Source organism: Bipolaris zeicola, assembly GCF_000523435.1.
Source record: "Bipolaris zeicola 26-R-13 unplaced genomic scaffold scaffold_277, whole genome shotgun sequence".
NCBI lineage: Eukaryota > Fungi > Ascomycota > Dothideomycetes > Pleosporales > Pleosporaceae > Bipolaris > Bipolaris zeicola.
Genome location: NW_006912326.1, coordinates 1 through 25,228, shown reverse-complemented (window position 1 = coordinate 25,228; position 25,228 = coordinate 1). Strand labels below are relative to the sequence as shown.

Sequence of the window (25,228 nt, the reverse complement as noted above, 5' to 3'; positions counted from 1 at the left end):
TAGTTGATTGTTATGATCGATTTTGGTAAGGAAACATGTAGCTCCTTTAGCAGCCGAGTGAGAAACATGGCTTCCTTAGCTGTTTGCGACAGCGATAGCAGTTCTGCTTCTATTGTTGACGTGGTAACCGTATCCTGCTTGCTTACTCGCCGCGCGACCAGTCCTCCGAAGAGCTTAATCACGTACCCTTGTAAACTTTTTCGATCTGCGGTATTGTCCGCGAAGAACGCGAAGGACGCGTCGCTAGCAACCTCTAGCCCCTCTCCGTGTCCTAGTTAAAGTGCTCTTGTCTTAGTGACGTTCAGGTAGCGAATTACTCGATCTACCGCCTTTTAATGCTCGGTACTAAGGTTAACAAGAAATCGAGCCAATCGTGATGTTGCAAATGCCACGTCTAGTCTTGTTGTTACTGCCGTAAAAAGTAGCGATCTAATCTTCCGTTGATATCGGTTAATCGCTGTAGGGGTCGCTAGGTTGGGGCTTGGTACTAGCTCTAGATTGGCCATTGGATTGTTCGGCCAGATGGCTGACTTTTTCGATGTACGCCGTCTGGGAAAGCTGAACGACTCTTTTCCTTCGATCTCGCACGATCTCAAACCCTAGGAACCATTGTAGGTCGTCGCTGCCCGTTAGGGTGTATTCCCTCTCAGTGACTCCACGATTTTAGATGCAGTTGTGGTTTTGTCTTTCGGGTATGCGAGCATGATGTCGTCAACGTAAAAGAAGATAACAACACTGTCCTTAATTATGCAACATAGCTTATGCGGGGCTGGGCTAAAGCCGAGGTGTGTGAGCGTTGTCGTGAACTCTTTCTGCTATAGTAGTGGAGAGATCTGCAATCCGTAGAGGGCCTTCTTAACCTTGAGTATAGTACCTGGCTTTTAGTAACCTTTTTGGCGTTCTTATATAGATTTCCTAGTCTATGGTGGCATATACAAATACATTTATAACGTCGTACTATTTTAGCTCTAGATTATTCTTAGGTGCGATTGCCGCTAGAGTCCGAAATGAGCGGCTTGCTAATGTTGCTGCATAGGTATCTTGTGAGGTAATGTTTTCCTATTGGTTCCCTCGAACTGCTAAGAGTGCCTTACATTTAAGCAAATAGTAATTTTGATCTAGTTTATAGATATATACCCACATACAGTCTAGGATATAGTGTCCTGCTCATTTAACTAGTAACGAGGTACCTTCTAACTATAACTACATTCGCTTGTGGCTCTTGAGGTGGTCCCGCTCTGCTTCCTTAAACATTTCGTAGATAGAGTGAGTTTTTAGATCTAAGTACGCTGTTGGTGGGGGAGGTAGTTAGCTTCAATATGGCCGTGTCCCTTTCAATAGCATTCTTGTTAATTAGGCTTTGTCGATCTCTTTTCCTTTATGATGTCCAATTATGCCAGCTTGAGTGCCCGTTATGAACGCCGCTGCCCATAGGATAATCTTTGACGTGCCCTAATCCCTTGGCTCGTGGTCTTGGATAGTTTGAGTAAGGAAAGCTACTGGAGGAGGAGTGTCCGGAGGAGTTGGGTACGCTCTCTATGTTTCTTTTCCTTTGTAGCTTCGCTTTAATCGGCGTAGTGCTGGTGTGTCTTCTATCGTGTCGTCTTCGAAGAATGTCTCGGTCTTAGGTTGGTCTGTCTTAGCTGCTCGGAGCTTGACCGTCCTTACCCATATGGCGATTTCTTCTAGGGTGCCGTGTATTAGATTTTCCATTAGGTTCTTAGTCTTGCCGTTAAACACTATCTCCTTATTAAACACCACATCCCGTATACTTATAGCCTTTCCTACTAATAGGATCTAGACTCAATAGACGTTAGTTAACTAGTAGCCTACTAAGTATCCAATCCATGCTTTTAGGTTCAGTCTCTGAAGTCTTAACTTTCTACGATATATATCATTGGTTATTACGAACGCCTTATATCCGTATGCCTTAAGTTATGTTTAATTTGGTTTTCGAGGTCTAGTCACAATTCTGTTTAGTGCCGCTACGCGCGTAAAGAATCTTTCGTATAGAGTAGTCTAGCGATTTGAGTAGTTAGGCGTTCGATTATATAGATATACCGTGGCTCGCGTGATCTTTAGCTACAATTCCTATCGTAAGTTTACGTCTAATCCTATTTCGTATACCTTCTCTTTTATTACACCCCTTAAGCGTTCGGCTCCTCCGTTTTGAGTTTGCGTGTCTAGAGCGGAAGGCTCGACTTTGGCACCTAGGGATTTACACCACATACTTACCTTAGACTTTCGAGTAATAATATTATTGTCTAATTTAATAACTTTAACTACAACGTTGAATTGTTTGTAAAGGAATTTGAAGAAATTATTAAGTAGTTAAATGATCGAACGCGCTAATCAATTGTCCTTAAAGTAAAAGTCCCAGGTATAGCGTAAGTAGCAGTCGACTATCAGTAGCTGGCTCTTTTCCTTTGTAGAGCTGCCTTCTTCATAACTATGGAAGTCTAAAGCTATGCGTTCTCCTGATCCTTCCTCACTAATGCGTGGCGTGCGTCGAATTTGGCTTATGGATTTGGATTTGCCGCATGCGTCACATTCGACCGTCGTAACACCCTTGATTTGTACCCCCTCGGAGTGGTGCACTAGATTTTCGATCGCTGCTGGCCCTGGATGTCCTAGGCGTTTGTGCCATACAAGGGCCGTGGTCTTCTGAGCAGGCCTCCTTGTCTTTCGATCACCCATTGGTGGCAGACTTCGTCTAAGATTGCTGTGACTGAGTTGTCGCGCTTGAAAAGCATCGTTGGCTCTGCTTTGTTGTCCCACCAGGATCCTTGCTGTCGAAGTAGTCTGAATGATACTAAGTTGCAATGGATATCCTGACATAGTGCGGCGTTGTGTAGCCTGATGATGCGCTCTCCGGTTATGTCTCGTGCTCTAATTCGTACGGTTCCTTATCCCTGAATCCGCATTTGAGCATTTCCTGCCCATACACAGTCTTCGGGGAGTGGTAGACGGAGGTCTTCGAGTCGCTCGCGTTAGTTGCAGATGTGGATCGTAGTGCCGGAATCGAGAATGAATGAGTTTCGGAGCGGATAGTGTTAGCTGTCGACTTTAAATGACGCCAATCCCTATTTTCCTTCGATCTTCGCAATTATCCTCCCTTATATTTAGTCAACTTGAGCATCTGGTGTTTGTGACGCCTTCATCTAAGGCGTACTTGCCGATCTAGATAAGCTTGTGAGGCGTGCTGCCCTCCTGGTTAGGACAAGGCTGTTTATTACTCTCTATAGCTCGTTGTTAAATTTTATTATATGCTTGACTAACCTAGCAATCTTCCGATTCGGTTTGAACCACTTGGGTGCTTTCTTAGGAAATGCGTAGTAATAGTCTGATAGATTATGGCGCTGTCCACAAGCAGGATAATCATCTCCCACTGCCATGGTATTTCTCTTTAGGAATTGCTTGGATTTGGTCTCTTGACTATTACTTTTTCTTTTCTTCCTAGGTTTTCTTAGGTTGCCTTGTGAGTAGGCGGGTGGTGCTCTTTGAGATATATCTAAGGCGTCTCTGAGTGTATTCTGGTCGGATTCACCGCTAGCGAGAAACGATGCCTCTTCTATAACGAAAGCGCTCTTCTGCTTACTCTTAGTCGGGTTGGATTAGCTTATATGTTCTCGGAAGAGTTTCATCGCCTTCTTTCTATCCATTGCTGCCTTGTTACATCCTGGCCCAGAAAAGGTGGCCACCCAGTTTGGGACCACTTTTTTGACGGCGTCTAGGAAGTCTCGTATCATATCCTTAGTGTTTCATACCTCGCTCACTTCTAGGGCTTCCGCCCGAGTGGCTGATTGGTCGTATTCCATCAACCAAGGTTCCCAGTTGTTAGGGTTCTCATGGGTCTGAGAGCTCCGAGATATCTTTCTTATACTCGTATTCTTTCTTCTTCAGGATCCACTCCGACAGTCTCTTAGAGTAACTTAATCCATTCTCGCACGCTATTTCCCGTGTAGCAGCAACTAAGTTGCAGGTGGGACGACACGGTCCCTAAGATATAAACAAGCAACTTTTCATATTTTGCATGTTCCTCGTTGTATTCTTTTTTAAGGAATCTATACGTTTCTATGCGCATCTTATAGTCTTTACGATAGTCTTAATATTCTTCTTGTCTAGTGGTCGTCAGATTGGAGACTCGCGTAGGTATGTCTACAACAACAGGTTCTTCGCGTTGTGATAGTTGCGTGTTACCGCGGGTTCGGGAGCTCGACGCGGTGGTTGTACTCAACGGTAGAGTCGCGATCGATTCGTAATTTGATAGCACCAGAGGGAGCTGAAGCCTTGATTTTGGTTGTGGTTCTTGCGAGCCCTCTAGATCTGCAAGTGCCCAAATATTCAGTGATTCACATCTGATTTTAAGTTGACGATACCACGCTGTCCAGTTGTTACTCTCGGTCAGAATGAATGTCGCATCTCGCGTAGCATAGTTAGACATGTTGCGTAATTGGGGTTTTCGATATTAGTGAGACTCTTGATCATTAGATTGAATAGATCTTTAATCATAGGGTTAAAAATAGGTCTTTATAATTACTATTTCTTAAGGCATCATCTTTTTTTAAAAAAAACTTTGGTTACTTTAAGGTGATACAATCCACTTAAACGGGTATAGTGCCTTGGCACCACCTGTCATGTGTAGCTACCTGCAAAAGGTGACTTGCCACACGTCATCACAAATCCCAAATTGTCCTATTTCGCGAGAGAAGCGCAGCCACCTCGACAACATTCTTTGATCAGGATCTGTGATTTTGGTGTGAACAATGGCTTCTTCTAATGAACCTGCAGCCGCCTCCAGTCCGACGAGCTTGCCGACCACTACCGAACTGTCAGAGGCACTCAAGATCGAGGTGTATGATCGCGAAGGGAAAACTCACGTCCTGGATGACCTGGTCAAAGGGAAACGAAGTGTTTTGATATTCACCAGGCATTTTTGTAAGTCCATTTGCGTATGCGTAATGTTGTAAAAGCAACTTCTGGATCGCGCCACGGCCCCACTGGACCCGGTTCCTAAGCTTATGGCTTCGCGCTACTGCGAACAGCAGCGCGCGAATCATTATGATTCTGCAAGGTACATAAACACTAACACGAGTTCTAAAAGGGTGTCTGAACTGCCAGGCCTATCTCCGATGCATCAGCGAATCAATACCCCCGTCTAACCTTCCTCCTTCTACTCAAAGTACGTCTTACATCCCTAATGTAGAACTAAACTAAAAGATCGGACAAGTCCTGGCAATCGGTTGCGGTTCTTACCAACCCATCGATACATATGCAGCGAAATCAGCATCTGCTTACCCCATCTACACGGATCCTTCGCTCCGTCTGCACAACATCTTTGGCTTCAAGTACAACCTAGCTGAGGCCAAAGCCGGCGATGCGCCGAAAGACTACATGCGCAATGCAGGAAGCACTACATCCAGGATCTGGGGCGGCATCAAGGGTGCAGTGGCTAGTATTCAACATGTGAACCAAGTCGGACCCAAGGCGTTGAATGGTGGCGAAGTAATCATTTCCGCAGGTAAGTCTACCGTCCTCCAAAACAATGGAAACCTAAAGAAACTCATACATGGGATGTGCAGATGGTAAATGCGAGTACATGTATCGCATGCAAAACACTGTGGATCATACGAATATCTCGGAGTTGGCACGCCTAATTGGGGTCGAGGCTAAGGCCTCGGATCACAGTGAGGAAGCGAAGCAGCCGTGTGGCGATGCATGCGCGGTTGACGCTAAGTAGATGCATGTGTTGATACTCTGGGGTAATGAGATTGTGTGTGCGACAGGTGTAAGGAGCTACCACATTAGGCGATATTCGGCGCATGTAGCGTTATTGCAAATACTTGATATGTCTTTTGGACTTACAAGACTGGATCTACACGTGATTTCTATCTGTCTAAGTTCATATTTCTAACCTATCACTCAAAGAGAGCCATTCTTAGCATGCCCCTTGACTGCTTGTCACTCTACCAAAAGATTCCTCCTCAACGCATCCAACTCCTGACCACTTAACCCACACTTCTCTCTCAAATACCGCTCCGCACCCCCAAACTCCTCATCCAGCATCTCCAAACTCTTCAACATACTCTCCCTTCTTGCCCCAATCATTCGTAGCGCCGCCTGCCTTCCCTTCTCAAGCACCTCGGGCGATACCTGAACCCGATCCTGTCCCTCCTCGCCCTTTAAACTCCTCGCAATATCCTCAACCGAAAGTTTCGTCCCATCCATACTCGCCAGCATATACTTCTTAAACCCCGGACTCTGCATCAACCTTGCCACAACCTCTTCTCGAATATGCGCAAGCCCCAACTCAGTAAGTTGGTACTCATCTGCAATCTGCTCACGCGGCACACGCAGAAACTCAAACAGCAGTCCGAAAAAAATACCCGTCCGATCTTTCCCCGCCGTACAATGCACCAGTGCCCCAACCTTATCATCATCTTCTGCAGCAGCAGAAGAAGAAGAAGAAGAAGGCGGTGAGATAGCCGCAAGATACCTCAATATCGTGCCAAACGCGGGTCCCCCGTTTGCCAAAATATCGCGATACGCCTCCACGAACCCGGTAACGGCCTCATGCATATACTTTGAATACCGCTCCGCCAGGCGCTCGGGCGAATAATCACTCTCTTCAAACACTGGCACCCACGAGCGCGCTACGCCCGCTTGCTCCATGGCTTGCAGCCAACCGGGGCGCACGTCGTCGTCGCCCGAGGCATCTTTGCCGACGATGCCTGCCCAGCCCTTGTCGACTTCGGGTTTGGAGCGAAGATCGAAGACGTGCGATATGCCGAGGGAATGTACGGCCGTCCAGCCTGCCACGTCGAGTTTGGAGACTTCGGCGCTGCGGAAGAGGATGTGTGGGCGGATGCGGGAGCCTGAGGTAGTGGTGAGGGAGAGGGATGCGTCGCGGAGGTTGTTGATGTTGGGGATGGTGTAGAAAGGTGGGTTGGGGAGCAGTTGACTGGGTTCTGTGGACATGGTTGGTGACATGGTGGTGGTAGTTGTCACGTGTGTGTCTGTGTAGTCCTGAGTGAAGGGTAGGTGCAAAGGTGCTACTGATCCAGCATCGAACCGAGCAACAGCTTTTATTCGAGAGTGAGAACGTCTCTCAGCATAAGGAATGGGTACCAGTGTACTATAGAGGTATATAAACTAGTAGCACTTTTGTAGTCCCAGACATAGTGCGCGTCTAGCGTCCGTCGTTCTCGCCCGAGGTCGGTTTGGTAGCCCCACCATGATATCAGAACAAGCCGAGGATGACAGAACAACTTCACTTCATATTTAGCACAACCAACGCAAATCCGTCACAAATCCGTATCGAAATTCTTCTATATACGAGTATGAGCAAGGCTGGTCATTGCTCGAGAAAAAGCGATGGTAGAGGCAATATTCTACACTCGTCTTCTAGTAGGGTATACATATCCAGCGACATCTGCAAAGCCATGCAATCCGAAGATAATAGAAACATGAACTCCTCTCCCTACATTACACGCCAAAAACGCCATAAGATTTGTCAAAAGAATAATGACTAGAGCTTAGGAAGGTTTGTCGCAGCCAATGCGACCCAATAGCTCCTTGCGATCACCATGTCCTGGAATGCTGATGCCACTTGATCGTGCGCTCTCCCTCCTGGCCTGTCGTCGCTGACTGGCACCATTCATGCGAGCAAATGTCAGAGCGTCAACGCCGACTTCCTCCTCCTTTGGTTGCAGGGAGCTCATGCCCGACTCGGCGCACGTGGTTGCCAAATTGAAAATGGTGTTGGTCTGATCCTCCTCAATCTCCTCGCCTTCACCCTCGTCATCTGAACGCAAATCTTCGGCAGCATGTCCCCTGACTACAGTGTAAACGACTCTGGAAATGGTGGCAAACCAGATGCAGCAAAACACTTGCAGGGTCAGGAGGAGAGCCAGGAAGTAGTATCGAATCTGTGGGTTCCAGCAAATAGGTCCGTTACGGTCATTGTATGCTTTGAGAAGGTTTCCCCAGTGGTTGTTGCCTCCAAGAGCTTCAAATTGGGAAGTGTTCGATATGGGAACAAACGACGTTTGTTTTGACGTGGAGTCAGCGAGGTAGCAGCCGGGTTCCATGTCGAGGGGTGCGTAAGTGTAGATGGACCAGCAGACCATCATGTAAAGGACGTGGCGGGTGACTATCCAGGAGATAACAAAGAGACCGAAAACATAATCACATGCATTTGTGTAGCCCATGTACTTGAGAAGCTTGGCAGTCTGCAATGATTAGTCCCGAAATCGCTTGCTCGAGGAGGGTCAACTTACTGGCAATACAATGTCGACAAAGTCCATGATTGTGAGAATTACGATACCGACACGCATGTGGAAGTATCCATACGACAGAGCCATGAGGGCGGTCGTGAACAGATGGTGGGACAACATCTGCGCATAATCCTTGCGCTTTTCCTCGATGTTGACGACAAGAATCTGCTGGATCCAGAAGCCCCATTGGACGAGGTAGTACCATTTGAAGAGGCTGTCAGCCTCTCGGAAAGGCCAACCTTCCCAGATGCCGTGAAGGTTGAGCCAGAACTCGGAGTGATACATGATGTACTGTTGTCTCGTTAGCATCCCTGATTCGCTATGCTCCTGCCCAAGAATAAACATACTATTCCGAGTGACCAGGAGCAGGTATAGTAGACAATTAGCCACGCTTGTTCCTTGAATCGATTGAGTCCCTTTTTTGTCCTAATGCCCCCGAGCCTAGCCAGTGGATCCAACAGATACTCCATAACAGCTACTCTGAGTCCGGTGAAAATAATGGTCCACAGGAAGACAAAGGGGAGATCGTCGGTTCCACAGCCATACATGCCAGTTTCGGAGTTATAGTAGGACATGTGGAAAAACTTGTTGGTCCGGCTTCGGGCGCGGGGAAAGAAAACGTGTGTCAAGGTGAGGAGAGTGAGGAGGTTGACGGATATGCCTGGTCCAAGTCAGCTCTGAAAGGGGCCACAGGAGTGTTGAGATGCTGGGGGAGAGACATACCAATTTGATGGTCAGAGATGAGTGTGCATAGCGAGGCGAGGAGACCCTCATCGTCGACCTTTTTTGGCTGCATCTTTCGCTTCTTGGGCGCCATGGGTGCTTTCTCGGCTGGGACATTTGCTGTGTGTGACTTTTGTGGCGCACCGCTGGCAGGTGGCATGGTGGCTTTGGCCGCCATGCTAGGCTCCCTTTTGGGGGGCGGTGTCTCTAAACGTGGGAAAGAGTCGGGGCGATGAGGGAAAAGGGTCTGGTCAGGATTTATGATGGCGGATGGCGGATTAATGGCGTGTGGTGGGTGTGGAAGTAGATGGTCTGGCGGAAGCGGTTGGGGTGCCGTCCCAGGTTCCTTGTTGCAGGACAGCGAATGTGCTGTACCAGAAGCAACGGGTGTGGGGACGGGGACGGGGACGGGGACGGGGACGGGGACAGGGTCTGAGGAATTGATTGCTGGGTGGTGAGGGTGGTGAGGATAGTGGGCGGTGTATCTCAGCAAGCAGCAGCCATTGGGAAGCGCAATGGCACAGAGACGGACGGTAGAGGCAGAGAGGAGTGTCTGCGGGGGGACAGAGTCGCAGACCAGAAACAATTGACGGGGGGGAGCGGTGTGGTGCGCCCAAGCAAAGATATTCAGGGTTTAGACGTGAAAGCGGGCAAGCGCCAATCAACAGTCAATCTCCCCGACAAGCTGTGCAGTGTGCGCGCGGGCGGCCAAGGAGTCCGAGACGGACGCTCCACTTTGTATTGTAGAGATATGCAGCCAGCGACCAATTGCCCCTGGAGGATTGGATTGTGGGCTGTGGACAGGTGTCGCGGGAGCTAACAGTGCTCTGCTAGCTGCGTTCTCGAGCCCGCCCTGCCCGCTACCACTCGTGACTTTCGCGTAACTTTGGGCCTCGCCTAACTCTGGTGCCGGGGCGCCAGGAGTCGGCAAAGTAACCAAGTAAGTAGTAAGTAGGTAACACACATGCATGCAAGCAATAAACGAGTACAGACATGCGAATCTATCGAGATATGGCAAATGTGTATGTATCGAGGCAGGCACTTGAGCGCAGTCCACCTCCCGCGCTGTGGCTGGGCCAAGGGGAGGCGAGTGGCCCGGCGCACCATCTCGTCCTGGACGTGGCGTGGGAGCGGAGGCCCCTGCGGCAATGGGAAATCATGGGCGTCGCTTTGTGGTGGACGGAGTGCCAGCGAATGTGGATGCGCCAAGTCGTCGACCTGCAAAAGCTTCATCGGCGGAAAACCCCTGGGTTCCCGTTGCGCCTCTGCCGGCCAATCACAAGCCCACGCATCCAGACTGCCCCGTCGACAACTACCCCGCCATGGTCTGATGTATCCTCACATAGAACCATGTCGTATGCAAATGGCACACTATTGACCGCGCCGAGGGCCATGTCGACGACCACCCCAATCGAGTCATTGCCATTGCCCCACGGCACACCATAGTACACAAAGTGCCGCCGGTAGAGTAGCCGTTCACCACAAATGTCTACATGCTTGCATATACCACCCATTGGAACCAGATCACTGTGCCTAATCACTGTATCAATATTCCACCAGCTACGTGTATACACTGTGCCTAGAACATGCAAACAACCCCGCAATCTGAACAACAAAGACAATTTCCATGGCGCCCCAAGCGCCCCTTCCAACATGATATCCCCATATCCATCATGTACCCCTCATCATTCTACGCCTAATCTAGTTCTGGTTCTGCGAGTTGAGAATCCTCAGGATCGCGAGGAAGAGGTTGATAATGTCCAGGTAGAGCGAGATAGCCGCTGCGATTTCCTCCTCAACATGGTAGTGGCGCATAATTAATTGCGTGTCGACCAGGATGTACCCCGAAAAGATTAGCGCGCAGATGATGCCATAGCCCAGGTCCACAGTCGAGTTGTACGGGAAAAAGGCCGACATGAAGCCAAAGAGCACCACCACCCACAGTGCTCCAAACAGATACGGCACCCAACTTGTGAAGTCGTACTTGGACTGGCACGCAAATAGGCTTAGCGCGACAAAGATGCCCAGCGTAAAGAACACGGCCTGCAGCACAATCTTGGACTCGGTAAACGACACAATGACCGAGATCATGTATGCCTCCATGGCAGTAAAACCGGCGAGGAACATCAGGTTCGTGGGGTATGATTTGCGTTTCCAATAGGTAAGTCCGAGGAAGGCAAAGGAGCCAAACATCGACACCCACAACGGCCACGAGTGTGTTTGAATCCAGTTTCGGTATGTCACCGATGTCATGGAAACGAAGCTTACGGCGGCCGTGGCGAGGAGTTGGACAGTCCTGTACGCTGTTAGTATATGCGACAAATGGGTTTTGGGAGCCTAAAGGAGAGCTTACAATATGGCGTACACCTTTCGGATAAATGCCATTCGAATGTCCAGCGTCGCCTCTGCCACTACTCCACCAAACTTGAAGTCGTCTGGCAGGTTATCATCTTCGCTACGCGGCACTCCACGCAGAAGCGCTTCCTGGGGTTCCGTGGCCTGGTAGCTGGGTGGCGCCTGCGAGTATGAGGGCGCTGGCGCAGTCTCGTCGAGCGAGTCGCGCTGGGGCACGTTCTGGTATTTGGGTCCGGCCATGGTGATTTTACTTGTCGCCGCTCGAGATGGATTTGCGATGCAGAAGCGCAAGGTCGACGTGTAGGTTGAGACGGTAGGTTTGAGGGATGGGGTGAGACGCGGTAGCGCGGGCTATGCTGCCTTGATGAGGTCACACAGACGCGCAGCTCTGCTTCACGTGCCACCAGTTCCCGAAACTGCCTCGACGTTCCATCTTCTTCCACCCCTCACCTATTGTCAAATCCCCAAGCCAGAGCACCTCAAACCACCTCAGGTCTACAGTAACATTGTGATTTGGACATGCCCGACTATGTACTATGTCGCCCAATGCCAAGATCTCTGCAAAGGCCATGTCACCTGGGACTTTATGCTTAGGCTTGGCTGTTCCATGCTTGCTCGATTACCAAGTCTCTTTTACTGCCCCGCTGACAGCGTGCATCAGAACCACAAGTATACCACAAGTATCCATTCTGAAATCAACAAGGTAATATGTCGGAAGAGGCTAGTGACACTCTTTGAATCGGCGCACCGGATCCCAAAAAAGTCTTGGACTGAAGTATTGATGCAGCCAACCCTACAAGGCTGAAATATGTATACCTGCAAAACATGCCGAATCGGAGATTCTGCTAACCGTCTTGAGTATGATGTCGGCAACTGATGGAAACTACTGCTAGTACTTGTCCCCCACGATTGGACTCCCGACTGACCAAAATGCCTCATGTCCACATCACCGGTAATGACGTCAACCTGTGATCTGGCCTAACCTGAGACGGTACCCCATTGCCACATCTACTACTACGTACGGTCACTATCCAGACCCACATGAGCGTCGATAAAACTTGAAAACATCTATACGTGGTTCACGAGGATCAAGTGGACTGGGGAGAAGATGAGCATCTGACTGCTCTTTTCTCCATTGTGCAGCGACCCTTTTCCAGCTTCCCCACACACACACACACACACACCTAACAATGCCATGATGCTGGTGATGCTGATGGAAGGGAGCCATTAGCGCGAATCGGTGTCGTCACTCAGTGTCTCGTTTTGGGGAGGTGAGTCCCAGAAGAGGTTACGTCCTACACAGTTTGTGTGAATGCTGAGAAAGGTAATGAATAAACCAACCGCAAAAACCCTTGATACGCAAGCCCTCATCTTCCAAGTTCCGCAGAACTGCTCAAGCAAGCCCGACTACCAACTCTCTGCCTTAGGCTACACATTTGTACTTATAATTCACACCCCTATCCCTTTCACCCTCAACCCCCACAATACCCTGCATACCCTCCATCCCGCACAGACAAAGCAAAAATCACCCCACGCTCACAAAGTAACCGCCACCCCCAGCACGTCCCTGCCTTTCATTCCTTACAAAACCTCCGTATTCACTCCAACCCACTCCCCACAGGCAGGCGAGAAAAAAAAAGGGCGATTGCGTACCCCCTTCAATCGGCCCTACACCCATGTCCCGCGTCCCCCTTGTTCCTCCGACTTGTTGGACGACTCGCACTCGCACTTCAAACCCCCCCATCAAGGAACCAGAATAATTTTTTTTCCCTTCTTCTCCATATTCTTTCATCATGCTCGTGTTTTGTGCGTCATAAAGCCAAGGTCGCACCGCATGACTTGCATATGAATATCACACCCCCTTGTCCAACCCAATCACATTAGAAGTGCGTGTGTGTGTGTGTGTGTGTGTGTGGATATGCGTACAACATGTGCCTTCGCAGAAACCCCCCTCCCTCCCTCCCTCAAAAGAAAAGCAATCAACATATCTCGTATCCGAACACAAAATTGACGTCAGACTCTCTTTCCCGGATTCGACTTCTTTCGCCTACCACTTTTGTTCTCTGTTTTGTTGAATGCAGGATGTGGCGGGTGGAGTGGAGTACACATACACGGTGATGCACGCAATGCACATATATGCATGTGTGGATTGGTTCAATAAGAGACAAAATTAGAGAGTTAAGGAAACCAAGAGAATATTTTGTTTGAGTTACGTTGCCGACATATGCTCGAACGATTAGTTGCTAAATTAAGAAAGAAAGAAGAAAGGGGAAAAAATTGGTTGGGGAAAAACGCTTCCAAAGGTGGATATGTTGGAAAACCCGCTTTTGGTTTGTGTGCTCCATTACACGTATGTACTGATACCCCCCTGTCGTATATGCCATACCACTATACATATCATGACAGCAACACACCCTCTAATTAGGAAATAAAAAACTCTCAACATATTTATGTGGTATGCATGTAGTCAGCACAAGAGCATATTGCAACTTCCACGACAACAACCAAACGTCTGACCAGGCTGACGAGCAATCAAACTTTTATTTCATTGCTTCATGCTTGCTTGCTTAATTGATTGATCCATTACCCCTTTTCCGGGGTTTCCCAGGCAATATGAACTTTTTGGCCCTGCCACGTTGTAATCATATCCTAGATATCCATGTCATAACGCCAAAATACCTCCACCCAAGTCCCAGAAATTATGTATTGTTCGTACATGTGTCGTGTGCATCCTTTTAGCTTTAGAAATACTCAGAATAAAATGAAAGATGAATGAAAACAAGATAGCCGAGGCTATTCTTGAACTCGCTGGGCCTATGTGTTTTGTTTCCTGGCCGAGGAAAAAAGTTTAAAAAAATTACCAAGTTGTAGCCGCCAAAAGGTTGTTCAAGTAATACAAAGCTTGAATGATTATGATGGACCAGACCCGCTGGGTTTCAAGACAGCAGCAGGTGGTTGTTGAGGTGCTTCCGGCGATGACTCCGATGATGACTTCGGCGGTGTCTCCGGCGATGTTGCCGTTGCCTCGTTTGGTGTGCCTTCCCTTGATTTGCCTTCGCTGGGTATGGCTAGGATATTCTCATGTTGACTAACAGCCGTCTTCTCAGTGCATGTGCTTCCTGATCGCTTCTCGATGCCAGCTTCGACATCGACAAAAGTTTCGGAGGATTCGCTTGCGAATAGCTTCTTGCTCGGGTTCTCGGCGATGTATTCGTCATACGTCTTTCCAGCCTTCTTGGCTTCGGCGCGTACATGGCGAACACGCCAGAGCCAGATGGCTTGCGAAACAAAGATACCGGTTTCAAGTAGCATACTAAATAAGGTTAGTGAATGAACTCGATGACTGTGACATAAGAGAAACAAAAGATATACCAAGAGATGTAGAGACTGCCACCGAGGGCATCGAACCATTGTTGTGCAACTATTTCCTTTGTTAGCCATGTGGCTTTGGAGAAAGTGGGGTGAACATACCAAGAGCCATGAGCGAGAAGAAGGCACCAGCGTAATCGATAGTGAGAAACCAAAAGTCTAGGAACGTCAGCCACAATATCTCCCTCGGGGTAAGCCAGCCGCTTCCGTACCGATTCCAATGACCCGTCCATTGCGCTTTGCAAGTTCGAAGAAAGGGGGGATCAGGCCGGCGACTTGGATGATGGTTGCTAAGATGGCCATGAGCATCATGGGCCATTCGACGCCTCGGCTATAGGGACCCTGAAAGGATTTGGTCAGTTGGGAGCAGCAAGAAACGGCTTGCGGTTACTTACACGCAGAGTGAGGATAAGAATCAGCTCCATAAGCCCAAAGCTGGCGGCTAGGGCAATGGTCGCCAGGGTGGCTGTCCATACTCGCCATTTGCTATCGCGTATTAGTCGTTGTTGGTTATTCCGGGGGGATAGACTGACTTGTGATAGTACAGTGTCTGACCCCAAGAAATGAGCGTGAGACTGGCGAATGCTTGAGGTTGGAATTTGAGCGCAAAGTTGAAGTTCTAGCAAGTCATGTTAGCAGACGCCAAGCGTTTGTGGCTGCAGCCGTACCTGAACAATGGCGTATACACCAAATGGAACGCCACCTGCAATGGTTAGTACCCAGCCTGCATATTGGCAGCCAGTAAGCTTACATATCGACCAGAGAATGAGCATGGATCCTGGCAGACCCTCTGTGCTCTTTCGGCGCCAGTTGTGCCATATTCTGGGCTATGTTAGTTGGTGCTGAGTTGGTGGCATTGTGATGCTTACTGTGGGATAATCTGTTGGGTGTTAGTCGCAGTCATTTCCAAATGGTCCATTGGTTACATACCTGTACACACCAACAACTACAGTCAGGGAAGCCATGTTAGCAAAAGTTGATCAAAAAGTTGGATTGCATGGTGTGCATACACTAGCATCAAGTCAGCATAGTCGCAAGGTGGCAACAGCAGTTCACTCACCAGTTCCGATTGTCTATTTGCAGACCAGACAGGTTAGTATCATGACTCAAGCGTGGTGGAGCAGATGACCTACCCCGAGTACATTCGCAGCCTAGCGTTGGCATGTTAGTATATGGAGCACGCGACATGTAGGTAGTGCATGGTGACTTACGGGAGGAATGGAGACTTGAGGTCGGTCCATGGTGTCGTGTGAGAGAGATGATGTGACTAGATGGGGAGAGGCGAGGGAGGGAGGGAGTTGCAGAGGGCAGTATCGAAGAGAGAGAGAAGGAAGGGCCAGGTCAAGGCGGGTATATAATGGTCAAGTAGAGGCAAGAGTGGATGGGATTCGAGGAAGGAGCGAGGGTGGCGCTGGGGGGTGCTCGCGTCAGAATAAGCCGTTGGAAGAGGATTGGGGAAATGCAGTGATTCGATGTGGATAAGAAAGAGGAAGAGAAGGAAGCTTTACGACATGGCCAATGAAGGGCGGCAGTGGCAGGAGGTTTGTAGAGAAGAGAAGTCGGGCGGCGAGGCAGCATCCAGTAAGGGCGCGGTGGTACCTGCCCACAGCTGCCTGGATGCAGGCAAACATGTTGCGTTGATGACGAACATGTCCGAGGTTCCATTTTACTAGCTCTGCCGCCGCAGTCGCGTTGGAGGAGAGTCGAGCGATGGAGCCTGTGCTTTCGGTAGTAGAGGCATTTAGCAGGCCAGGAAGGCGGCTAGGGGACAATCAGCATTCGGGGAAGAGGGATCCCTGCTTCCGTCAGTGTCCATGGCGTTGAGGAAGCGTTGCAGCTCGGTAGGCGATGAGTGGCTGTGTGCTAGTGGGCAGGCGTGCAGCGTGCAGCGTGCAGGGGGGCGTGGGCTTAACCTCCTCCCCCACCGATCTGCAACCCGATTGGCGAGTCTAGACTTATCTGTGACTTGAGTGTTTTTTTTATCGGGCCTGGCAAACGGGGCCGTTCATCTCGATGCGGCGCTGGCTAAGGGTGTGCAATATGTACGCATACGTATGTGGGCATGCACGGAGATGGTCTGGGGAATGCCCTCTGTCGGCGGATGGGACCCTGCATCGGAGCGGCCTTTGGGGGAGCATGGAGACAGGCAGACGGGCTGGCCAGAGCCCAGGCAGGCCAATTGTCCGTACACGGGACGGAGCATGCAAAGTTAAAGCTGGCTGTCTTTGCACTTGGTGATATCGACCCGGTTCTCACGCGGCCACACTCGACAAAGACGACAGGTGGCGTTCCCCACCCGAGCTGCACATGCCCATCGCTCTCAGTTGGCGGCCGGGCAATCCGGTGAGGGCACTGAGCAGAGCAGCTGGCTGTGAAAAGTTTGAGCGTGGGGAGCTGACGCGCTGTGGCCAGTGTCGACAGACAGCATCGCCGCTGGACGGGTGGGCAGATGGTTCAGCTGGCGCTCCCGAACCACGCGGGTGGGACTCGTGCTGCATAACATGGCTGTGAGGGCCATTTTGGCCACACAAAGAGACGTCCAGTGGGCAGCGAGCGAGCGCCTAGATACATGTCGCTAGCAGGAGGCTCTGCTTTCCCCATCCGAGCGTATGCCTGTCTAGTCTTCGGTTCCTGGCAACGCTCCCCCCCCTCGCCCCCAGGCCCGCAGCAGCCGGACGTGCAGTACCAAAGGCCGAGGTTACGTACGTGTGCATAACTCAGCGCCGTCTGAATGGCTGCTGCACGCCCAGACGCACATGCACGTACGCACACACACAAACCCATATGTACATACACATCTATCGAAATGCAGATGCAGCACAAAAAACCAATACCCACCCGTCGTACACATGTATGTGCATGTACACAGTCTACTCACTTACCTAGCCATGTACTTATGTAGCCAAGTACAAGTCTGCTTCACTTATGCTGCCCATGCACATGATGCCGACAACGACTCGCTAGCCCTCCGCTGGACCACCACACGACCTCTTCGGTCCCAGATACAGATTGCACTCGACAAAAACAGTCGGCCTGCCAAGTGGCCGCATCCGTGTGTACCGTACCGTCGCCATCCAGATTAAATCCTCACAGGCGCGCACGGCGCGGCTACCCTGATAATTCACGCCTTCTTCCGCACCCGCATCACGTCGGCCAAGTGGGCCCGTTGGGAAAAGGTGGGGCCAGGGCATGCGTCATGCAACACCTCAGTGAACTAGACGCCCTGCCGATCTACGAACCTAGGTTCCTCGCTTCATCGCCCACGTACACACCATCTACCCTCCTACTGTGTCTCCTACATGTCCCATCACCCATCTTTTATGCACTCGCACCCCCTCCACTCGTCCAGACCGAGTCTTCTGCACCCTAGCCTGCCCACGCCTTGACGTGTATACACCTAGGCTGCACGCTGCCACGTCCACCCACGCTGCCGGCCTCAAAGTGGGAATGTGGAACAAAGGATTCGTTCCCATGGGGCCTTTTGCATAAGACACTGCTACCGTCTGCAAAGATTCGCCCACTCAGGTCTATTCGCAACTTTATTGCCAACCCGGAATCTACTCCTTCATCCCACTCTGCCAATCCCAGCACGGAGCAGCAACCTTCACCCTCCCCTTGGCCACCCTCTACCAACGTCGGCTTCCTCCCGAGAACAACCGCTCGGGTATAAGCCCTAAGCGACCAAACACGCCAATGCCGCAGAGCCACCAGATTGGCCTTCGCATATACGGGCCCATCTCAACGGCAGTAAGCCCTCTGCTAACCGCCCCATCTGCCGGCACATGTCGGTATGCCGACTCTGCAACCACACATACTACACATACATACACACACCCACGTAGCTGATAGTGCACTGGGCGTTGGTGTGTGCTGCACTGCAGTGTGAATGGTCCAACTTGCATGCAGAAACGCTCACCGATGCCGCGACTTCACAAATCGCTGGGCCCATATTCCTTTCTTTGCCATTGCAACATGGCATTATCCATTTCTTTTGCCCCAGACACACCTGCGTCTTGAGGCCCAAATCGCCTAATTGCCACCCATCGACGTGCTTCCTACTGATCATGGATACTCGGTTAATTCCATCGCGCTCTTGGAATAGCGCCAACCAGGGGCCCCTGTGCCGCCATCTATACCCATCTCCAATCCCCGATCGTCAAGTCCGGGACCGCCTCCAAGTCAACCTGGTCGTCGAGCAACATTGGGCATAAACTCCCCGCGAGTCCAAGTCAAGGCATCAAAGACATCGGTAGTTGGGGGGCCCTGCATTTGCTGACATGTCCAATCGCGTCGACCCATACGAGACCAGGTCCGAAGTTCAGTGATTGGCGATTTTTGCCCTTGTTATGAGAGTAGCGGTAGACGTACCAACGCTGTCAGCCAGGGCCTCAAGACCCATGTTTAGCTGCAACCTCAACGTCCGGCGTAATATCATGGCCGTCAGTCTCCATGCCAACTATCTGGTGAGGCAGGAATCAAATGTTGCACGGGAATCTGGAGAGTACACCGATAAATACAGTGAGACGGGTCGCTACGTACCGGCATCATGACGTGCAGTGCTTCACCGATGCGGAAACTCGCCTGTGTTGAGCAGCAAGCTGGGTAGCGTGGCGTATAGCTGACTGCAGCACACTGCCTTCGTGTCTTGCTCGTCATCGCGATGCCCCGGCAGCCTCTCGATCAGGTAGCAATGGTCTTGACGGACTACAATTTCAACCATGTACTCAGCCTACCATACCCCCTCTTCTTGGTCGCATGGTGGCTGAGAAAGCCCCTGTCGACATGTCAACAGTCGCCACATGGAGAAGCGGGGTGTAGTCTACATTTCCTCTCTATTACTATGGACATCTTGTGTCCAAGGTTCAAGCCGAGCCAGCGCAATCCAAGGTACATAGCCATTCTCCTCGGAGACCTTGGTGGCAACTGGGGTTTTTTTTTAAAAGCGCGCATAATGCGTTACTATGACGGACGCCTCTGCCTACGCCAGGCTGTGCAAAAGCAAAAAAAGTCATGTAAGCCTATGTATGGGTGTACAGATGGCACTGTGCTTGGCATGTATGTGTGTGCCGTCTTTCACAATCAAGGACCGAGGTCTCACAACGAACAACCCAGCTTAGTCCCCGACCCGTATATGCAGCTTTAGATGCCGAAGAATTTATCCGCGCGGTGCCGCTCGAGTACGCATACGGACAAACGTGATGCCAAAAAGATCCACATCTTAATTAACAAACGCATCCCGAAGCTTGCCGACGGCGTTACGGTAGTCGCCGTATACAAGGACGAGTGTACATACCAGTTTAGGACAAAGGTGGACAAAGGTGGTCTAGGGCGGTGAGGAGCTACTTGTTATGCCGTGAAAAACATGGCACCATTGTCCCTCGCGTGCACAAGGTAGAGAGTGATTGGGAAAACACCGAGTGTCCAGAACATGCAACTGCATTAGGCTCATGCACCGAGCTACAAATGCCTCTTATTCGCCAGACAATTCTCTTGTCCACATAACTTACATACAACACACGACTCTCCCCCCATCTATCTGCCTGCTGACATGACTGACTTGACTGCGACCATGCAACTATCCAAAAAGCAAAAGAGCTTGCATATGTACACGTATACACACACACATACCCAGCCACAGGACTCAATACACACACACACACACACACACATACACACACACACACACACACACACATACACACACACAAACGCAAAAAAAACCATCAGCGATCAGAGTGATATTAGAATGTGAATTACTACCTCCTTACGTGAAGGAACCAAAAGGCAGGGGGAATAAGTATCGAAAAAGGCTAAGTAAACATACGAGAAGCGGTGTCATGTTTGGGGACCGTGTAGCCGCAGACCACATCCAATGGCAAAAACACTGTCCGTTAAATAAATCAAAGGCCCCCAGACTAAAAGAAGAAGTGAAGTCCGACATTTCGACCCCGTCCTTGCTCACTTGTCGGCGCATCCCCAAGAAAATCCCTCCTCCATTTGCACAAAACGCCACCGATGCTGGGTCAGTCAAACCGTCTCTTGTGGTCTGTCTCTGGCTCTTCCTTTTTGCCTGTCCAAGCGCGCTGAACGCTGATGCCCAACATCAGTGCCAATGCAAAGGCGGAGCCGGGCGTAACGCATGCCACTCGGACACGCTTAAGCATCGTCCGCGTCGTCATGCGCCATACCACTCTGTTCCCGGTGCATGCGCGCCTCAATCTCCTTCAGTTGGCTCTCGCGTGCCAGGAGCTCCTGTCGCTTCTCGTTGATTTCGCGTTGTACCTTGACTTCAATCTCGCGCAGCTTCTCTTCTTCACGGCGCAGTTGCTCCTCCTTCAGACGCACTGACTGGCTGGCAAGGTCCTCGGGGTTCATCGACGAATCGTTCCTATATTCCGTTAGCATTCTACTTCACATCACGTCATGTCTCGAAAACTTACGAAGCAGCACCACCCTCAACACTCTTGCTAAGCTTCTCGGTACGGTAGTTCTCGTACAAGAAGTCGTGCGTGATTTCCTTGAGGTCAGCAAGATGGCTGTGCAGAAGCGCGCTTCGCACGGCAAGGAAGTCCGAGTGGCGGGGGTTGTCGACCTCTACGATACCCCAGGGGTACTGTCGTGCTCGCACCCGTCGACCGTTCACCTCGACAATGTCCTCGGATCCAACAATAGCAAAGGGCATCAAGCCACGGAGCTCGGCGTTCTCCTCAACCGTGTCTTCGTCGTCTTCTTCAACATCGTAAGGGAAGTTGTATACAGGGATGCGGTAGTGCTCAATGTCCTCCATGACGAGCTTTTTCGACTCGGCGAGCTCAGCGGGTGTGAGTGAGTCGGCCTTACCGATCACGGGAATGACGTTGCAGCGGGGGGAAAGGCGCTTCATGAGCTCAATGTCGAGTTCGCGCAGACTAGGGGTTCGTGTTAGTAGGACCCTGACTCATATCAGGAGCACATACCCATGGCCAGTAGGCGTGATGAAGTACAGCAGTACGTGTACACGGTCGTCACGGAAGCGTGGGTTACGCTTGATACGCGACTCTTCGGCAAGAATGCCATCGTACTGTCGCTCAAGGTATCCGACGATCTCTGAGAAACTGCATACAGGTAAGTCGGTGTCGTCATGGTTGCTGCAAGGTCCTTACCTGGCCTCGTTGTCAATCTGGTCTCCAAATCCGGGCGTGTCGACGATTGTGAGCGAGATGCGGGTACCTTCCTCATCGAGTTCTGGCCATTCTTAGTAGCTGCCTCATGGCGTGATGGTCGTGTCCACCGCCAATAAACAAACTTACCGACAGTGATGGGCTTGATCTTGACGCCCTCCTCAACGTGGGCAGTTGTAGGGTCATCCACCTCCTTGTGTCCAAGCACCTGCTTGCCGCAAAGCGTGTTGACGAAGGTTGTCCGGCCAGTACCTGAGGCACCGCAAACCATCAGGCAGAACTGGATTCCCTTCTTGACATTCTTCTTTCTGCGCGTCTTGTTAAGCGCCTGATGCATTGTTAGTGACTGGAATTGATGGCAGGGTCATATGTAGAGGGCAGGGTAGCGGCGTGTGCCCGATGGGCGCAGACGGGGTGTCGTGGGGAGGAGCGGCGTACCGAAGACATGATGGGCTGTGAAGGGTTGATGTGGTGTGTCTTGGATGGAGTCGTGTGCACACAATGGAGACTGCCGGAAGAGGGCGTGGGATTGCGGGTGAGAGAGTACGGAGAGACAGAAGATGAAGACTGTCTGTTGTGTTGGAGCGGTGTCGTCGTGGAAATTTGGGGACATTGGCAGCTACTCCCTGCGCGATGCAAAGGGGCTCGCTAGCGGGAAACACCCTGGTCGGTGTCTCCTTCTTGGCGCAACCACCTGGCCCGACTACTTTGGGAACGATGTGCAACACGAGAAGGCCATCACTTGTCGTGTATGCTGAAAAATGCTGAGAAACGGCCATATTGGGTGAGAAATAGTACTGCTATTTTCATACTTGTCTCAACACCCATCTCTCACTTTCGTTGTGCACTTTGCCGGTTGCCGATAAGGATGCCCCATCGGCCTCGACGCGTGGTGATTCCCGACATTTAACGAACATGTTGTGTACTTGCTTTTGACGGGGACCCGCAAGTCATGGCACGCTACAATGGCGTGATGAAACAATTCCATGATATCTGATATGTGAATTCTTTGGCTCTCCTAGCCGTACAGCAGTATGTATTGGGCCCGAAGAGCATTCCGTACACAGGTCCTGCGTCCCACCAGTCACGCTTGCCAGAACCGGCTAGCTCCCGCATTACGGGGAAAGCCAGGCTTATTAGGTGGATGCAGATGACAAGGTGAGCTGTGACCTTGGAGCCCTGGACCCTCGATGTCGTCGTCGCCTACCCACTCTACGCTGTTCATACGTGTGCCGCCTCAGTCGCTGCTGGCAACAATATGGCCTAGCATGCCACCGAGCTCCTCGCACTTGCAGTCCCTGCGCTGATCAAAACATCGACTCCCGCATCCAAGAAGACGCCGCCCGCCCACCCCACCTTGTGTTTGAAACAACGCATAGCCGAATTACTCTATACCGACGACGGACCATGAATACCAGACCTATCCTCGACTCGGACACAGGCCCGTTCGTTCTTTCGGCCTCGTTTAACGCTGACTGCTCTCACTTCTCAGTCGCTCTGGAGACGGGATTCCGCGGTATGACGACGCCCTCGTCCAAGTTTGCCAATACCTACTGACGGTTGCAGTCTTCTCGTCAACAACATGTGAGGAAAGGATAGCCAGAGGTACTTTCGACGCGCTTGCACATATGTTCATGTGCTGACATTCCCGCAGAGGTTGGTGGCGGCATCGGCTGCGCAGAGATGCTCGGCAACAAGAGCTACATTGCCCTGGTCGGAGGAGGGAAGCAACCCAAGTATCCCCAGAACAAGGTGCGTCCCGAGGACTCCGACTGGATTTGGGTCGACAAAACTGACATATTCTACGAGGTTCAAATCTGGAACGACAAAACCGAGCGTTTTACCACGTCGGTCGAGTTCAAGACACCCATTCAGCGTGTGCGCCTATCGCAGACGCACATGGTTGTTGCGCTGCTGAATTCGGTGTGCATATATAAGATGAAAGTACCTCCAGTCAAAACGGCTGAGTATGAAACGGTCAACAATCCGTTTGGGCTGTTGGAGCTAGGGTCGAATATTGTCGCGTTCCCCGGTAGAGCCGCTGGACAAGTCAAGATATACGATCTGAACACGGGCAACGTCAGCATCATCCCCGCCCACGAAAGTCCACTACGCGCGATCGGCATAAGCAGAAGTTGCGATCTCATAGCAACTGCCAGTGAGCAGGGCACCATCATTCGTCTCTGGTCATTCCCATCCTGCACCAAACTAGCGGAGCTTCGCCGCGGCGTCGATCCTGCTGCCGTGTTTTCTCTTGCATTCTCTCCGGACGGCTCGACGCTCGCTGTGACCTCGGACAAATCTACACTGCACATCTACGATCTCAAAACAGCAACTGCTGCGGCGCAAGCCGATCCAGCGCAGCACAAGTACGGCATCCTGTCCAAGATTCCGCTTCTACCCCGGCAATTCTCCGACACATATCCCACTGCCACGGCCAAGTTTGAAATGGGAGATGAGCCTACCTCTTGGGGCCCGCACGGCAAATCTGCTACCTTGAGTGCGGGCATTCCCGGCGTACCCGGCGGCAGGCCTACGAAAGGATTGATTGGTTGGCTGGATGACCAGACGGTACTAGTTCTTGGCGCTGGGCAAGACGCTCGGTGGGAGCGCTTTGTCATGGGAGTTGACGACAAAGGGAAGAAATGTCTTGTTGCGAATGGCTGGAGACACTACATCGACTAGGAGAAGACGTTGTTGCAGGAGGTTTTGGAACGCTCATCGGGCAACCAGAGGCGGAAACCGGAGATTGAACCGGACGATGATTGGGATATTATGACGCTTACTTGATTTTTCACTGTTGTAATGATTGGTAGAATGAACTTAGTGATTCAGGGAAGGCGTTGGTAGCATCAACGGGACATTGATACCCATTTTTAGATTTCATACAATACATGCTTATCACCAGATGCCAGATGAATATCGATTTGAAGCTTGGATATGGCATTGACATGACACAAAAATCAAAGAGTATATCGTTGACGGCAAAGTTGTATGTTTCTTAAAACGACCAAGTCGTTTTTAAAGAGTTTAGAAGAGGAAACGAAGAACAATATATGTTTTCTTTTCAGAAACTTTTTTTTTTTTTAAATATTCAAGCTTGTGATTAGGAATAGTCTTTTGTCATTACAATTCCCGGGCACTTTGACAGTTGACCCCGCCTCATCTATTCCAATTTCCAAATGGGTATAAATATGTAAGTAAAAAAAAAGCGAAAAAAACCCCCCGAAATCGTATATACAAGTCCCTCCATGTCAAACCATCAATTTAACATCCAAACCGAGCCTCCAATCAACATGACGGAAACCAAGATGGTGATAATGGCCGCACCCGCCTTATCCGCGG

At 50.7% G+C, this 25,228-nt stretch overlaps 10 protein-coding genes across 10 annotated transcripts; 4 read left to right on the top strand and 6 right to left on the bottom strand.

The window, feature by feature from the left end:
- Window positions 1-3,239: 3,239 nt before the first annotated feature.
- On the bottom strand, window positions 3,240-4,444 carry COCCADRAFT_41049 (uncharacterized protein; the record flags this gene model as incomplete). The annotated part of the gene is made up of 4 exons (XM_007719072.1): window positions 3,240-3,599; window positions 3,768-3,854; window positions 3,950-4,084; window positions 4,145-4,444. The coding sequence occupies 4 exons, from the start codon at window positions 4,442-4,444 to the stop codon at window positions 3,240-3,242; spliced, it is 882 nt and encodes a 293-aa protein (XP_007717262.1).
- A 322-nt stretch (window positions 4,445-4,766) lies between these two features.
- COCCADRAFT_109163 (uncharacterized protein) lies at window positions 4,767-5,740 on the top strand (the record flags this gene model as incomplete). The annotated part of the gene is made up of 4 exons (XM_007719071.1): window positions 4,767-4,938; window positions 5,105-5,182; window positions 5,231-5,521; window positions 5,583-5,740. 4 exons carry the CDS (start codon window positions 4,767-4,769, stop codon window positions 5,738-5,740), a joined length of 699 nt encoding a protein of 232 aa, XP_007717261.1.
- A 221-nt stretch (window positions 5,741-5,961) lies between these two features.
- COCCADRAFT_109175 (uncharacterized protein) lies at window positions 5,962-6,978 on the bottom strand (the record flags this gene model as incomplete). The annotated part of the gene is made up of 1 exon (XM_007719070.1): window positions 5,962-6,978. One exon carries the CDS (start codon window positions 6,976-6,978, stop codon window positions 5,962-5,964), a length of 1,017 nt encoding a protein of 338 aa, XP_007717260.1.
- A 557-nt stretch (window positions 6,979-7,535) lies between these two features.
- On the bottom strand, window positions 7,536-9,159 carry COCCADRAFT_9194 (uncharacterized protein; the record flags this gene model as incomplete). The annotated part of the gene is made up of 4 exons (XM_007719069.1): window positions 7,536-8,231; window positions 8,280-8,567; window positions 8,624-8,937; window positions 9,000-9,159. 4 exons carry the CDS (start codon window positions 9,157-9,159, stop codon window positions 7,536-7,538), a joined length of 1,458 nt encoding a protein of 485 aa, XP_007717259.1.
- Window positions 9,160-10,700: 1,541 nt separating this feature from the next.
- Window positions 10,701-11,594, bottom strand: COCCADRAFT_109160 (uncharacterized protein; the record flags this gene model as incomplete). The annotated part of the gene is made up of 2 exons (XM_007719068.1): window positions 10,701-11,295; window positions 11,353-11,594. 2 exons carry the CDS (start codon window positions 11,592-11,594, stop codon window positions 10,701-10,703), a joined length of 837 nt encoding a protein of 278 aa, XP_007717258.1.
- A 2,670-nt stretch (window positions 11,595-14,264) lies between these two features.
- COCCADRAFT_41044 (uncharacterized protein) lies at window positions 14,265-15,964 on the bottom strand (the record flags this gene model as incomplete). The annotated part of the gene is made up of 9 exons (XM_007719067.1): window positions 14,265-14,667; window positions 14,727-14,775; window positions 14,826-14,882; window positions 14,936-15,065; window positions 15,119-15,209; window positions 15,257-15,342; window positions 15,475-15,545; window positions 15,853-15,874; window positions 15,935-15,964. The coding sequence occupies 9 exons, from the start codon at window positions 15,962-15,964 to the stop codon at window positions 14,265-14,267; spliced, it is 939 nt and encodes a 312-aa protein (XP_007717257.1).
- Window positions 15,965-17,572: 1,608 nt separating this feature from the next.
- COCCADRAFT_41043 (uncharacterized protein) lies at window positions 17,573-18,400 on the top strand (the record flags this gene model as incomplete). Its single annotated transcript, XM_007719066.1, has 4 exons — window positions 17,573-17,777; window positions 17,817-17,932; window positions 18,094-18,248; window positions 18,319-18,400. The coding sequence occupies 4 exons, from the start codon at window positions 17,573-17,575 to the stop codon at window positions 18,398-18,400; spliced, it is 558 nt and encodes a 185-aa protein (XP_007717256.1).
- Window positions 18,401-19,383: 983 nt separating this feature from the next.
- Window positions 19,384-19,866, top strand: COCCADRAFT_109152 (uncharacterized protein; the record flags this gene model as incomplete). Its single annotated transcript, XM_007719065.1, has 1 exon — window positions 19,384-19,866. One exon carries the CDS (start codon window positions 19,384-19,386, stop codon window positions 19,864-19,866), a length of 483 nt encoding a protein of 160 aa, XP_007717255.1.
- Window positions 19,867-20,879: 1,013 nt separating this feature from the next.
- COCCADRAFT_41042 (uncharacterized protein) lies at window positions 20,880-22,330 on the bottom strand (the record flags this gene model as incomplete). Its single annotated transcript, XM_007719064.1, has 6 exons — window positions 20,880-21,111; window positions 21,164-21,631; window positions 21,680-21,817; window positions 21,866-21,947; window positions 22,013-22,211; window positions 22,322-22,330. 6 exons carry the CDS (start codon window positions 22,328-22,330, stop codon window positions 20,880-20,882), a joined length of 1,128 nt encoding a protein of 375 aa, XP_007717254.1.
- Window positions 22,331-23,290: 960 nt separating this feature from the next.
- On the top strand, window positions 23,291-24,568 carry COCCADRAFT_109165 (uncharacterized protein; the record flags this gene model as incomplete). Its single annotated transcript, XM_007719063.1, has 3 exons — window positions 23,291-23,399; window positions 23,450-23,488; window positions 23,538-24,568. The coding sequence occupies 3 exons, from the start codon at window positions 23,291-23,293 to the stop codon at window positions 24,566-24,568; spliced, it is 1,179 nt and encodes a 392-aa protein (XP_007717253.1).
- Window positions 24,569-25,228: the final 660 nt, after the last annotated feature.